Below are 15,552 nucleotides of genomic sequence, written 5' to 3' on the forward strand. Positions count from 1 at the left end.
CGGAATTGCATTACAAGAGTGGGTTTCTGTGAGCGTTGTTACAACGTGGATATGATTTTTATATTTGTTTTTAAAGACGGTTGTCGATTTGGTTGTGATCCCAGGAGCTGGACGGATTGTTTGGTCACCTTATCATTCTGAGTTACGAATAATAATGTGAGGGGACTGAGCAAATCCAGTGGTAGTGGATCTGGTGATGTGACATAGGTAGTATGTCACAACCCCTATAATTTAACCTTGTGTTGCGTATCATCACGTCCTGTATGGAATGTACTGTAAATATGGACCTACGTATCCACTACGGTGAGATTAACAGACTTTCTACCTGTGACGGAAAATGTTTGTTTTGCATCACAAAGAATGAGCATTGCTCACATAACTCCTCTTTTTTGATTTTTCATATGGAAGGTTTTAACCTTATCAGTGACATTTACTACAAAAGCTTTCACGCTGCAGAAGGCAACATTTTCGCATATTTCCACAATCAACTGCATTTGCTTGCAATTATTGTAAGTTTAATCGTGAGTACTATTATTTGCAGAACACCAGAAACAGGTCTGGGTTGGAGTTCCAAGGACACAAAACAAATACATTTACTGCCGTCTTCTCCATTGGTGCATCCATTTCTGGATACAGCGACATCTTTGCATCGATGGTAACGTGCTCAGCGTAAATTTGGAAGCGGAGTCGTTGATCTTCCGAACGATACTCAATTTAAGAATCAAGCGAGAATCGACCTGAATGAAGAATTATCAAGCTCTACTTGTTCTGCAACAATAATATACACGCAGCTTCCCCTATTTTCATCGGGCACCACCGAGTTTGCTTAAGCAAGATCTCTTTTGACTTTCATCTTCAAAGTCACTACTAATTCTGATTTAAATGAATATAGTCTGGAACATTAATCCAAATAATAGATTAAAAATCTGCTAAAACAATTGAATAATTGCGACAATGAAAATATAATGCTTGTGAATGTGAAATAGGTGAAACTGTCTTATGACCAGTAATTTAAATTATCGAGTAAAAATAGTCTGCTGAAATAATTGATTAGTTGCGATGATGGACTACAAATGCGAATGAATATGAAGTAGGTAGAACTTTCCTCTGATTTTCTAGGTACCTCAAAATACTAGCGTGAATGCTTAAACAGTAGAAATCGATTTTTTGATAAGGTCAAAAGTAACTTTATTTGCTTCGCCTCCATTTAAAATACCCTTATAGCAGCATCATTTTGTACCATGAAACAACCGTCGACGACAACGAAAATTATAAATTCATGACTCTGTTTTTAATACAACTCCCAACACAATACTAAAAATCGCACTATTCTATCAACTAAGTTTCAATTTTCCGTCAGCCGAAAAGCTGTGGAAAATTCAAATTGCCCACCATCTCTTGCCAATTAAACGATATCATGTTTGAAGAAAATTTCAATTTAAAGCGTTGGTTTTACAATATATTTAGCCTACGATTTTCATCAGCACTACAACCAATTCTTTGGAGCAGCAATTACACAACATACAAAAATCTAATTTTAATGTGCAAAAATGAAACAAACTCATGTAAAACGACAAATAGTGGGTTTTGTTTTTTAACTATAGATCCTTGAAACCAAAGTGAACCAATTTTAAAGTGTTTGTATAAACTGATACATAGAACCTTGATAATTTTTCTGGTTGATGCGTAGTTTTTTATATATATGTCATAATTAAGAATAGATTGGTCGTGTCTTATTCACCCCAGAATCATTTCTATTTCTGCTAAAATAAGAGAGGGCAAATATGCTAGGATTGACATTCTTCCTTCTAAATTTGTTGTGTATGGCTTAATCATTTCTATTCCACAAGGTGGGATATTCCTAGCTCGCAAAGGTTTGATCAGGCAAACGTACTTAGGAAATGCTTCATGTATTGCATCAAAAACCGGTAATGTCGTTCATTTCACTGCTTCGGTGTCCGAGCGAAACAGCTTTGGGGTCGTTCTTATCTCGATTCTAGATGAAAATTGCAGCTTCACGCATATTGTGAGTTAGGATGTTGCGGAAGTGTTTTTCTTTTCTTCCAAAGTATTCTCGCAGTCTTAGTTGTATTCTGCAATACCACTTTGGCCAGCAAGAACGAAACTTTCTATTAATTATAGCCTTACTTTTTTAAAGCAAACTGTTACTTTAACAGCCAAGGGTCATAAGAACTGACTAACTGTACATTACATTTTTCTGTCTCCCCTTTGCTTGTGAGCTACGTTCCTTACGGATGTGATTGTCAATGTGAGGATTGAGTGCAGCGCAAATTCCATCTTGATTTCTCCTTGTATCTGGCCGGGTTCTATGGGCGTACGCGGCTCAGCAAAAGGTTCTGTTAGTTAATTTACTGCTCAATTTGGGAACTTATTTTCTCGGAAATAATCCGTACACTTTGCGGCTTTTTAAAGTCCCTACACTTTACGGCTTTTTAAAGTCCATACGACTCTACCGTTGACAGTCGACCTGGTTTGTCTTGCTTGCGCCGCCGCGGCTTGGTGCCAACCCTGCTCTGACCAGGTCCAATCGCATGCCCTGCGGCGATATTTACCCATCTCGCTGATAGTATAGTACTGGTAGAAAAATCAAAAACACGATGACGCTTCACCGTCAGCGCGAATGAGTATGGTAGATTCAAACCGCCATTGTCTTGATTGTGAACAGAGCGCGACACATGTCGTTGATAGTTACTGTCAACTCTAAAAAACAAGCAGCGCCTGTTGGTAATGTAAACAGAAAATAAATACTGTCAAAAGGAAATCTGTGGTTTATTCAAACCGCCAGTGTCTTGATTGTGAACAGAGCGCGACTACTGTCGTTAATAGTTACTGTCAAGTGTAAAACAAGCAGCGCCTGTTGATAATGTAAACAGAAAAGTAAATACTGTCAATACGAAAATCTGATTTCACTAGGGTTCGGGAACTTTTGACGTATGGGCAGATCGCAGAAGACTCTCAGTCGAATAAGACAATTTATCCAAAAGTGACAAGGCAACTGATTTTGAAAAAGCCCTCGATGCCTTTATTTCAGTGAAGTTGCGCTGCGAGTCAGCAGCATCGCGGCCACTAACCTTGTGACTCCTAGTTCCATTAAACTCTTTTGATCGATTTTCACCTGAAGAAGGCGAATGTAAGGTGATCACGGAACGTCGTCGATACTCTTGCCATACTTACTGTTGACAACAACCCAGTTTGAACGCTGTAGGGTACGAAAGAGGTGCGGCAACGGTACCACCTCTGTAGACATCCGCGTACACATTTCCCTACGATTTGACTTGTATTTGCAATTAGGAAAGCACTAGATAGAGCGATATTTATATTTTCCATGGTGAGCAAACCATCTCGAGTATCTCTTACGGAAGAGGCAGCCGGGGGGTTATCAGCGGGCATCGTTGGAACAGTCATCGGCTTTCCCCTTGATTTAATCAAAACAAGAATGCAAACTCACCAAGGCCAACCGGGTGGTGGTATTTTCGAAAATGGATTACGCGTTGTAAAATCCGAAGGTATTTTGGCCCTATACAAAGGAATAGCGCCACCTCTGATTTCACTATCAATTTTGAACACTTTCACGTTTGCGAGCTACTCCTACTTCCAAACAATATTTCAGGCTGATAGGGGTTGGGATTGGCGAAACTCAGTAGCTGGTGGAGTTTGTGGTCCGTTTGCTGCCACTGTGTCAACAGTGGAGAATTTAGTAAAGACTCAAATGCAAGTGGACAATATCTCGAAAAAGCAGTTTATTGGATCTTGGGATTGTGTGACGAAGTTGACAAGAACGCATGGCCCACTAATACTGTACACCGGTTTCGGAATCAACTCTATTCGAGAAATTGCGTTCCTTACAACTTACTTTGGACTTTACGAAGGTTTGCGACAGACATTTGGGGACCTTGCCGGCAGGCATCCCATAAGTACATGGACAATTCCAGTCGCTGGTGGTTTCGCGGGTGCCGCTTCCTGGTTTCTGAGTTTCCCACTGGATTGTATACGAGCGGGCGTTCAGGGCCAGGATATGTCAAGTCAACGCAAAGGGTCATTAAAAGTACTCTGGTATTTGATGGAAACGAAAGGGGTTAAAGGTCTCTACAGCGGAGTCTCGCCGAGTATTGTGAGGGCTTTCCTTGTCTCAGGAAGTCGTTTCAGTGCCTATGAAGGTGCATTATGGCTTCTGCGTGGAGGGCGCGATGTCCAGCATTAAAAAAAAATTCCGATTAGAAACCCCGTCGCCGCATGTATGCACAGAGATCGTCAGGAAGTTGACACAGTGCAACTCGACCCAACGCAGCTGGGTTGTACTGATGTTTTCGGAACTCCACAAAACTGCAATTCATGCTTTCACGGGTCGATTCTTGGAGAAAACTGTACATTTGCCCGAAGTCAGAACGGCCGACACCCACAAAAATTACTGATAGCGGAAGTTGATTGTAAACGAGCAGCTTTCTGCGGGTTTCGTCTAAACTATCTCCATTTCCATCAGTGATCACCAGGAGGACAGTGTAAGACAATGTCTGGGGAGTCATGATTTCATGGTCTCTCTTGGCGCGTACTGCAGCTGCTTGAAGTGCTTTACAAAAGACAGTAGGTCCGCTCATTGTAAGACCTCCCTGAATCACGCTCTTGTACGCTTCTAAAATACCATCCACTCCTTTGACAGTCGGGTCCGGCCCACACTGAAACAAGTGACTTATTTTGCCGTCAAATTTTGCCCCGAAACCCCATACCGCAAATTCCTCCGTTCTAATATACGCCGAAAGCGACCGCCCAATGGAAGAAATAGTTTCCTCGTAATCGTTGAAAGTTTGAGGGCTTTGATAGTGAAGACTAGATTCAAACCTTGGGTCTCCATTTGAGCTCGTGAAATCAATGGCGACACAGAATTTGATTTCGCAGTCTCTTTCAATGTAGTGTTGAAACCCTGTGGCGGACGAAGGTATCCCGATAGGTGACAGTTCTGCTAAGTCCACAATTTCCAAAACTGTTCCTTCCACAGAACCCACTTCGCGAAGGGACAAAGATCGATTCGTTGACTCCGGAATAAGTTCGTACCCACCAATTCGCAGACACCCGACTTGCTTTAATTTTGAAGAGTTGCGCTGCAGAATCAGCTCCTTGTATTTCTCTACTGGGTCATTGTCGCCTCCATTTGCACATTCGGTGTCACCGATGTAAGAACTGTTTTGTTGCAGCAAGTGGCGAAGTGTTGTTTCGGCCAGCCCGATCAGCTCCCGATTTCCCTTTTGTTTCTGGAGCAGAACAGAGAAACGAAGATGCTGGTCGATGTTGCCGTTGCATAATGTTCCACAATCAAGATCAATTGCATCCCACACTGGATCAAGTGTGTTGACGGCTGGCGTGGAACGATAAACAGTAACATAGGCTCCTTCGCTGTTGCTCGCGTGTTGCTTAGCAATTTCAAATAACGCGTCCGGTTTTCGATAAAAAGAATTGCTTGTCCAAGCTCGTCTATTCCCGTGCGAGATTACGAGACCTCTGGCTTCAACCTGCAAGCACACACGCATTCCCGCTTCACCTTGTTGAACTGGCTCAATTTTACAGAACACACAGCCACCAGAGCGCAATCGCTTCACCTTTGTTGTATTTCGAGTCCCCAGGACATCGCTTACTTCAAACAGTGCTGTGCCAAAGCTAGTAGAAAAAGCATCGCTGTCGAGACTCTTCGTCGAACCGTGGCCATGCACGGCCTGGCCGTCACAGTTGCTTTGCAAGACATGGACATAAAAATAGGATTCGGATCCATATTCGTACTCCAGTGGAATCGTCCTTGTCCATTGTGGGTTCCTGCTATTTACAATCTCAGTATCTCCCCACCGGTAACCTTCAAAGGAACCCTGCCTTTGAAACGATGCGTCGGTGGAGGGAACTTTGTAGCCATCGCTCGTCGAGATCGACGTTACCACAGCGTACGCGCTTGGGTTTTGTTTGTTCAACAATCCTCGTCCTTGCTTCGGAAGGTTCGCAGCGAAGAGTCGAATTCGAAGGCTTGTTGTAAGGTCCCGAGAAGCTTCCCGTGGCGGTAAATTCATCACTAGGCACCGTCCTCTCTGAACTCGCCGGCGAGTAAAAGCAAATGTTCAAACTTTGAATAGGCGATTGATATGAATTATTCTCAAAGCCAGACTCATTCTCGTTTACAGTTATGCGATCGAGGGCAAAATACGAAAAATACAGGGATTCTATAAGATTGTTATATCCGAAGTACTCATTTTTTCCACTCATGTTGTTTAGAAGGGCTCAAATTTACTAGGGCTTTTATGGTCTTTTCTTTCAAAGAGCTCACGGGAAGTGAGCAATTACTATTGACTGTGAGATAGCTCGACCATTTCTTATACTGCATAGAACATTGGACCTGATTCATTAATGTCTCCGGATAGGTTGTGTTTGCGTTTCGGAGTCACGCGAACGAGTTCGTCAAGTTCATCCGTAACTTTTCCATTCCAGATTTCAGCTCATTTTCCAACGGAACTTCGGAATTTTTTTTGCCATGCATGCGCATCCAATCATGACATCCGTTATTGCTATGCAAATTGAAGTGTAGTAAAACAGTCTACGCTACGTGGTAGTCCTATATAATCCTCGTCATAAAGAGTATCCGTGGCTGGTTGCATCTGGTGCTAGTACCAGAAGCCAAGAATCCTGTGTTCTTGTGCACTCTCTATGCACTATCAATTGGATCAAAACCGTAGTCGTACGTCTGAAATCGACAGAGAAACCGTTAGTTCTTCATCAAAGAGATACTATCTCTGCAGTCTTTGATACGTCAAAGACTCACCCCAGCTTGCCGCTCCGCTTCTTCTTCCTGCTGCAGCTGTTCCATGGCTTTTAGCCATTCGAGGTCAATTTGAGCAGCAGAGTCTGCGTTCGGCTCATAGACAACACTTTGACTGAGTACTCTCGTCATTTCTGCCGCCAGCTCCTCTGGCGAGCTACCCTGGGTTTCGGGCAATATGGTAGCGGCAAACACAAAGGTCAGCAGCAAAACTACCGCAAATGGCGCGAAAGAATACGCTCCAAGCTTTTCGTTCATTGTGGGAAAGATGAGTCCAACGATGAAGTTACAAGCCCAATTGACTTGAGAACTGATACCCATTGCGGCAGCCACGTATTGTCCAGAAAACATTTCCGCCACAACCAGCCACGGGATTGGCCCAAGCCCGAACTCGAAGAAAATGACGTAGACGTTTACGGCAACTAGAGCAAACATATTGCTCAGGTGGCCGAGCAACGACAAAACAATGACAATACAGGAAAAGAACATTCCAGCCGACGACCACAAGATCAAAGTCTTTCGACCACATCGATCCATCAGGAACAAAACAGCATATGTTGCGAGGACATTAACAGCACCGACAATTGTTGTTCCCACCAAAGGGTCTTCAATCACTCCTTCAAAGAAAGCAGTGGAGTAGTAAAAGACCGCGTTGATTCCGGAGAATTGCTGCGCCATTTGCAACACCAGGGAGGAGCAAAGCAAAAGCCTCGTTTTGCTCTGTCCCCACATTTCCCGGAGAACCGCGATTTGAGAGGTCTGCCCTTGACGCTGGGCAACACCACCCATCATAAAATGGCCCACTTCGGTCTCCACTTCGTGATCGTATCGCAACCCTCGCAAACGCTTGATAATATATCGAGCTTTTAGTGATTTCGAATCCCGACCCAGCAACCATCGAGGAGATTCTAATAAGAAAGGCGCCAAGAGAAGTTGGCTAATGGCAATCGCCGGAGTTACCGCAAACAAAAGTCTCCACTTATCGTCGGTGGCAAGGGGGAAGGCCAACAAGTTGGACACTAGAATGCCCAAGACCATGGCAAACTGAGTGATCGTGCCCAGCATGCCACGCAGGGTTGGCGGAGCCAGTTCCCCCAGATAAATCGGCACCAATACCGAGCTATAGCCACTCGCGAAGCCAATGATCAATCGCGAAATTATGATTGTGACCATATCAAGCGCAAAGACCTGAATGATACCTCCAAGTAAAAAAGTCCACGTATCAATGAGGAGGGCACCACGACGTCCGCGTTGATCGGCCATTTTGCCGCCCACAAGGGCACCGAATGGGCCTCCCACAGCAAAGGCCGCCACTGCCAACGACCACGACAAGGTCGAGTGTCCAGGGAATACAACTTTGGACGGTGAGTTCATGACACCCGTATTATAACCAACCAGGAACTGCGAAGCCGCCGCGACAATAATCGCAAAGACCAATGGCATCGTGACGACGTTCGCGTCGAATTCCAGTTCGTCGAGAATCATCATCGAGGCCCTACTGACACGATTCGATTTTTCTTCCGCGGTCAAATTCACCTGGTCGTGTACGTCTAGTTCAGCGGCGTATGATGCAAAGGCCTGCGACACGCTGCGTTCCTTGCGCTGCAGACCAAACACGGCCGCAAAAGGAATGTCACGGTACAGCTCTTGACGTCCCATTTGGGTCGGTGTGAGGTAAGAAGGGCTTCCATCGGCGGAGATAGAATAAGACTTAGGGAGTCCGGAGACTGTCGGTGGTTCTTTGAACGAAAAGGTTCCGAACGATTGAGTTCCTCCTAGGGCGCCGATCGAAGCCGATCGGCCAGCTCGATTCGTCAAGGAGTTTCCATCCAAAGCCTGCTGTAACGACTCAAATTGGAACAAAACGAGTGAGCCTTCATTAAGAATCAAGTTGCACAGCCGCGTAGTTACAGAAGATGATGGCGCGGTCGCTGAATAGGTCAGGGAGGATGTTCCGAAGAGATGCCCGGCGTCGACAAAGCAACGTACCTGACGCTTGTGCTCGTTTTCCAGAAGTGCTCGTTTTTCTTCCCGTTGCATTTTGACGCTTACAAATCTAACAACTGGTTATCGTTTTCTCAGATTAATTGTTTTTAAACCGAGAACGAAGTATAAGTAAATGCACGAATCGGTAGCAACCTTTTGAAACTAAAGCTTGAGGTAAAAGTGCATATGATTATCCTTCCGTAAGCGACGGAGGATCTTTCGGATCAGATTCGGCACCATCTAAACATATTTGGGTGCCACCGATCGGGTGTGTATCCCTTGGCAATTCTCATCGTGTCGTTGCTGTCTTTGGTTGGAGCATAGATAGTCTTTCACTGTCAGTCTGCCTGTAAACATACCTAGTTGAAATCCGTAAATCCGGGTATGTATTTAGAAGCCCATGACCTACACAGGGGAGGGGCTACAGCACTTGGCCGTGGTAGCGCCAGGACGCAGTACGACCATGAGGATAGCATGCCTTCACATCGCAAGAGCTGATCCGTCACATTGCCTAAGCCAGGCGACGTTTAATTTTTTTTCGTTAGCGACGACACAACTGTGGAAAACGGTATGTCATCGCCGTCGGATGAGACAATAGCGGGACCGCCATCGTCTCCGACAACCGAAGATGCCGGAACGCAGGCTCGGAAAGCCTCGGCCGCCCTGACGTCGAAAGTAATGCTGGAAGAGTTAGAACGTCAGTACATGCAGATTAAAGGTGAACGCGATGATTTGCAGCAAGAGTTAACCGCGGCGGAGGAAAAGTTCAAGACGCTCAACGAGTCGTTGACTTCCAACCAAGCACTCGAGGTGGAGAATGCCGCGCGGCAACACGAATTGCGTGTGGCGCAAGAACGCGTAAAAGCATTGGAAGAAGAACAAACAGCTACGAAAGAGCGCACCGATCGGGCTCAAGCCGAATCGGATCGTCTCCGAGAAGAAATCGCGTAAGTACAACGAAAGCACTCTCGCGTTTGGATAAAAATGGCAGGGATCGGATACGTACCGTAGGCCGCGAAACGATCACTCACGATCAACCCGAAAACTCTTTCTCGACAGTCGTTTGGCCGGATCGAACAGGGAACTTTCCGAGAATATTGCAACGTTTGAAGTCCAGAGCAAGCTCAGTGAGTCCCAGGCAATTCCCCTATTTCACGAAAAGCAGCGTCTCCAGACGGAACTTGACAGCTTGCAAGCCCACGCCAATTGGCTGGAACAAGAGCTAACGGCCAAGTCACAGGATTACCAAAAGCTGCAGCGAGAGTCACGTGATCGTTCTATTCAACTTCAGCTTCAACTGGACCAAACAATTAACGAAAAAGAAGCTTTCGAAGCCCGTTTGGATGAATTGCACAAAATGGAGCGGCGTTTGCAGGACAAAGTCGAGGAGCTTTCCCACGACTTGTTGACGGGGAAGCAAGCCATGACGGATCTACAGGAATCTACAGAGATCGAAATTCGAGAGGAACGGCGTCTTGTACAGCTCCAAAAGACTCATTTGGATCGCTGGGAACATCGATACAATGACGTCGTCCGTGAAAACGAGAGCCTCAAAAAGGCTGCCACGGAAGCCATGGAGACATCGCGTTCAGAACTTCTCCAGACCAGCGAAGCACTGGAAAACAAGTACAAAGATTTGCTGAGAGAGCAAGCGGCCGAGTACGAAGAAAAGCTTAAGTCGAACCGTTTGGAAGCCGGTCCAGTTCGCCTGGCTCTGCCTGCACCCCCGGCTGCTGTGGCGACCGACTACGAAGATGATGTTCCACTCAATCTTACCGACTTATACACACGTTTAGAAGAGACCAAGGCTACCCTGCGTCGCGAAACAGCTCGGGCCGATCGTGCCGAGCTCTTGAATGAGCGCATTCAGAAGGACATTGCTGCTAAGGCACCTTTGTTGAACCGGCAACGGGAAGAATACGACTTTGCCCTGGACCAAATTCAGAATTATCAGCGCCGCTTGGAACAAGCTTTAAATGAAGTTGATAATGCACGCGAAGATAGTAAAGAGACGCGCCGGGACGCAAATCGGCTACAGAAACTGTTGTCGGAGAGGACTTCCGAGTCCAAGGAGTTGGCAAAACAAGTTCAGGCACTATTGGTAACTCGGGCAGGCGGGCAGGTGGGAGAAGAAATTCCGACTTCGATTGTCGAGATTCAGAATCAAAACCAGCGATTACTCGCGGAGCACCGTCGACTAACTGAAACAGTCAGAGAGCTGGAAAGCAAGCTTGAGTCGGATACTCTGAAGGCAAAACTGGATGCAGTGGAAGCGGAGCTAGCGGATTTGCGCGAAGACCGTCAACGTCAAGAGACTGCCGTGGAGCGTATAGTTCAACAGAGAGATTTGTATCGAGCTATTTTGAGCAAACAGGATGCAAACGTGCTTGGCTCAGAGTCCGAGCAGCTTTCGGCGATGGAGATTGCCAAACAGCAGTCGGAGCGATACAAGGCTTTGGATCAGAAAAGCAAGACCTTGGCATCTGATCTGGCTGCTGCCAGGGGTGAAATCGATCGCATGGGCCGCGAGAGAGAATCTATGGTTGAGCGGTTGGCCCGTTACGAAGCCCATTCCGCCGAAATGAAAGCCGCAGTTGACACATTGGAACGCGAGCTGTTGAGTGCGCGTGGTGACGCAGCACGAAGCAATTCCGAGTCACTCTATCACAGAGAGAGAGCTGAGCGTGTGGAGGAGTCGCTGCAGCGTGCGCGCGATGAAATCTCGATGATTGGAAGTTCGAAAGCTGAACTTCAACGCATCAACACTGATCTACAGCAGAGAGTTGATATTGTTCGCTCTGAAAGTTCTCGAGTTGCCACGGAAGTACGACAGGCTGAGATGAAGGCTCGGTTAGCGGAGACACAAGTAGAGACGGCAAAAGCAAGTGAATCGCGAATGGCGGAAGAGGTCAACCAGCTACGTGGGGAAGTTTCAAGGCAAGGATCCATAATAGAGTCAATCAGAAGAATCGAAGCTTCTCTTTCTGCAAAGAGTGGTAGCGAACGAGAGGTTCTCAAGTCTGAATTGGAGAAACTTTCTCAGGTCCACAAGTCGGAGCAAACAAGCTTTAATACGAAGATCGAAAATCTCAACGCACGAATTCAAGAGATGGACTCGCGTGTTGTTGCAGCTAATGATTCAAAGGACAAGTTTCAATCAGAGTTATCTAGCGTAAAGGATGAGCTGAATGCTGTCACAGCGGAGAGGCAAGAGCTCAATTTGAAGGCACGCCGTCTGGAAGCTCAACTTCGTGCCGCAAAGAAGAAGCTTGGGGAAGGAGATGACCTAGACGACGTTGAGGTAGCTCTACAAGCCCGCATTGAACATCTCACCAACCAACTGGAGGAGACAAAGAGTGAACTCGCCAATTCAAAGAAACAGGCTGACACATACCAGCTAATATCGAAGAATGCGGAGTCGGCTCTCGCCGAATTGAGTCAAGCTACGGAGACTATGAAGGCTACGAACGAGTCAGAAGTGTTGGAACTCAACGGAAGACTAGAAAAACTCCAAAAGGAAAACGCATCAAAACAAGAGATTGTTCTCGATTTGACCAAGGATTTGTTGAGTCAGAGGGGGGAACAAGAGAAGGTCGAATCTATATTGAAATCTGAAATTGAGAGTCTGAAAAGTGAGATGAAGACAAGGGAACAGGATTCTGAGTCTTCAGCAGCTGGGACGGCCGCTTTGAAACTCGACTTAGATGCTATGCGCACCGAGGTTGCCACGGCCCAAGGCAACTACGAGCGAGAGCTCCAACTGCATTCGCAGGCACGCACTGCTTTGCGTGAAGCACGAGAGCAGGCTCAGGAGGAGACACGACTACGACATATTGCTGAGGAAAAAACGGACGCTTCTGCGAGGGAGTTCGATCAGCAGAAGAACGTTTGGGAACAGGAAAAGTTATCTGCGAATGAAAATGCAAAGATGATAGAAGAAAGTCTAAAGGAAGCCCGTGAGCAAAATAGAGTCCTTCACATGCAACTAGAGAGTTTGGGTGCAATGGTAGAAGAGAGTCAAATGTCACGTGCTGTGGCTGCCAGCGAGATCCCAGAGCCCGGAAACTCATCGGAGCAAATGAATTTGCAGAAAATGTTGTCAGAGCTGCGAGAAATTCTCAAGTTTGTAAGGTCAGAGAACGAAATTCTTCAGACTCAACTCGACACGGCAAAACGGGCTGCTGATCGGGAACGAACGACTTTTCAGGTTGTCAAACGCAGCTTGGACGAGGCAAGAGCTGAACTTAAATCGCTTCAAAATCAAGACATCATGGATAAAGACCTCCCTGGCAATAATTCAGCCGAGCAGCTGAGGGATGCGGTGGAACAACTTACTTTGTTAAGGGATAGCAATAAGCTTTTGCGAGATGATGCAGATAAGCTGCAGTCTAATTTGACCGCAACACAGAATGATCTCAACGCGTTGAAGTCATCAAGGAAGCCTGCTGAGAAAGTTCAACGCGAGCTCGAAGCCCGCATTGCGTCAGCTGAAGCCGAGAAAGAGAGTTTGAATCGCGACTTAGCTGCATGGAAGTCAAGAGTTGAAAGTCTCCTTTCCAAATTCAATCAGATTGATCCGGAAGAGTATGAGAAGGTTCTAAGACAAGTCGAAGAATTGACGAAGGAGAAGGAGTCTCTGACTGCATGGAAGAAGACAACAGAAGCGGAAAACACACGAATCAGAGAGATATGCCGTAATCTCAAGAAGCATATCAGCGAATTGAAGAAAACGATAGAGGAACAGAAAAAAGATATAGATAAGCTCACGACGGAAAAGGCTACCCTCACAACCAAGTCTACAGAAGGAACTTCAGCTGCGAAGGAGCGAGATGAGCTTAAGGGAAAACTGTCCCAGGCCGAGAAAGACACAGCTTCCACGAAGACGGAGTTGGATGGCGCAAACCATCAAAATGAGATCTTGAGAGAGAGGATGCGCCAAATGGTAAAGACGAGCAATGAGCTGCGGAAGAAAGAGAGGGAGCTGGTAGGACAGCTCGCCGAAGCAAAATCTGCAACCCAAACAGACTCCATTCAAGACAAATTAGGGAAACCGTCTGAAAATGCTTCGGAAAAACGTACGTTGGCGTCTTCGAAGATAGGCATTTCGACGCCTACCTTCTCTGCAACAACACCAGAGTCGACTCAGAGGACCGCAGGTTTGGTGGATGTAAGAGCACCTCAGATTCTTCCGACTATTCCGACTAATGGATTTAGGTTTGGACCTAGTACCAAGCCGAAACCGAAGTCTCCGATGGCTGTGTCCGAAGACGTACTCCAGGCAAAATCGGAGGAAAAGATCGAAACACGGGGAGCTTCCGAACTAAAAGAGCCGACTTCCGTTTTTAGCGAGAAAGCCCCAGAGTTTGTGCCACACTCGCAAATGTCAACAAAAACGGAGACAAATATTTCATCTACGAGCGGAAGCTCACCTCTACAAAGCGGTGGTGACGTAGCCGACGCAAAACAACGAAGCTCAGGAGAGCTGGCTACGACGACGCATGCTACACCGAGTGAGAGTCAAGAATTATCGATGAAAAAAGAAAAGCTTTTAGAGAAGAAACGACTACTGGCAGACGCTAAGAAACGAAAAATCCAGGCAGAAGCGGAGGCAAGAAAGACCGACACTGACGGACTGCAACAGGTAGCAAAAAAGCCAAAGACCGAAGACACTGAGAAAGAATCGAGACTGATTGGAGCAGAAGTGGGAGACCGCACTCTGACGGCTGGTACAATGAGCGAGCAAGAGACCAGTAATTCAGCAGAAGTTTTGCTAGAAGCAGACAAAACCGAGTCGGAACTTGTTGAAGTTGAGAATCTCGACAACGAAGAACCCTCGAAAAGCGAAATAGCTGAAAATGAGACCGAACCAGCATTTAAGCCTTCATGTTTTGGAAGCGGATCGACTGCTACGACAAGCCCATTTACGAAGAGCAATCCTGCCACGCCTTTCGGCCGATCGGACGCTTTTGGTCAATCGGCAACCGTCCTACCCGGTGCCCCAACTACATTCGGGGTCACGTCATCCACCGTTCAGTCTTCATCTGGTTTTGGGGAGGCATTTTTGAGCCAAATGAAGCCTCCAGGAGGTTCTGCTACACCGCCCAGCTTTTCCTTTGGATCTTCCGAGATTCCCGGCCAGCAATTCCAGGCGTCAGCTTCTGTATTCGGTTCTTTCGGCGGCAAATCAACGCTTGGGAGTCTTGCCGGTAGCAAAGAACCGTCAATGGCAGCTTTTCCATTCGCTAGCCAACCAGCTGTACAAGAAAACAAGGAACAGAACGATGACGCCAAGGATGCGACCGAATTAGAGCAAACGGAAGAGGACGTTGTGAGGTAGCACCTTATTTGCTGTTGCTTCTGCTTCGCCGGGGGCGTTCCTAAGGACGGTAGTACACCTTTTCTCCTTGTGGCAATCCTCCTTCGGAGTACTCACGCCATAGGAGATGTATATCCTGTCTAGGACTAACAGTAATTTTACGAAGTCAGACCAAAGTACTATAATGCACGAGTTTTATGTTCTCGTTATTTGGCTGCCTATATATAACATTTACTTCCTTTCCATTCTGGCAGCATTGGGCTCGCCTGCCTGGCTCTCGAAAGCCCCATTTCCAAAAGCCTCCAGACCTCGAATAGCTTCCTCCGTGGTCAGACAAAAGTACTATAATGCAAGAGTTTTATGTTCTCGTTATTTGGCTGCCTATATATAACATTTACTTCCTTTCCATTCTGGCAGCATTAGGCTCGCCTGCCTGGCT

The 15,552-nt window shown here is 46.4% G+C and overlaps 4 protein-coding genes across 4 annotated transcripts; 2 read left to right on the forward strand and 2 right to left on the reverse strand.

Moving 5' to 3' along the window:
• Nucleotides 1-3,400: 3,400 nt before the first annotated feature.
• PHATRDRAFT_12523 (predicted protein) lies at nt 3,401-4,222 on the forward strand (the record flags this gene model as incomplete). The annotated part of the gene is made up of 1 exon (XM_002179955.1): nt 3,401-4,222. A coding segment is annotated over one exon (822 nt), but the record flags the coding sequence as incomplete, so codon positions are not given.
• A 13-nt stretch (nt 4,223-4,235) lies between these two features.
• On the reverse strand, nt 4,236-6,068 carry PHATRDRAFT_35554 (predicted protein; the record flags this gene model as incomplete). The annotated part of the gene is made up of 1 exon (XM_002180156.1): nt 4,236-6,068. One exon carries the CDS (start codon nt 6,066-6,068, stop codon nt 4,236-4,238), a length of 1,833 nt encoding a protein of 610 aa, XP_002180192.1.
• An 884-nt stretch (nt 6,069-6,952) lies between these two features.
• PHATRDRAFT_12520 (predicted protein) lies at nt 6,953-8,254 on the reverse strand (the record flags this gene model as incomplete). The annotated part of the gene is made up of 1 exon (XM_002180157.1): nt 6,953-8,254. A coding segment is annotated over one exon (1,302 nt), but the record flags the coding sequence as incomplete, so codon positions are not given.
• Nucleotides 8,255-9,367: 1,113 nt separating this feature from the next.
• PHATRDRAFT_35556 (predicted protein) lies at nt 9,368-15,430 on the forward strand (the record flags this gene model as incomplete). Its single annotated transcript, XM_002179956.1, has 3 exons — nt 9,368-9,744; nt 9,857-15,125; nt 15,368-15,430. 3 exons carry the CDS (start codon nt 9,368-9,370, stop codon nt 15,428-15,430), a joined length of 5,709 nt encoding a protein of 1,902 aa, XP_002179992.1.
• Nucleotides 15,431-15,552: the final 122 nt, after the last annotated feature.

Source organism: Phaeodactylum tricornutum, chromosome 8 (genome assembly GCF_000150955.2).
Source record: "Phaeodactylum tricornutum CCAP 1055/1 chromosome 8, whole genome shotgun sequence".
In the NCBI taxonomy this organism is placed as follows: domain Eukaryota; phylum Bacillariophyta; class Bacillariophyceae; order Surirellales; family Neidiaceae; genus Phaeodactylum; species Phaeodactylum tricornutum.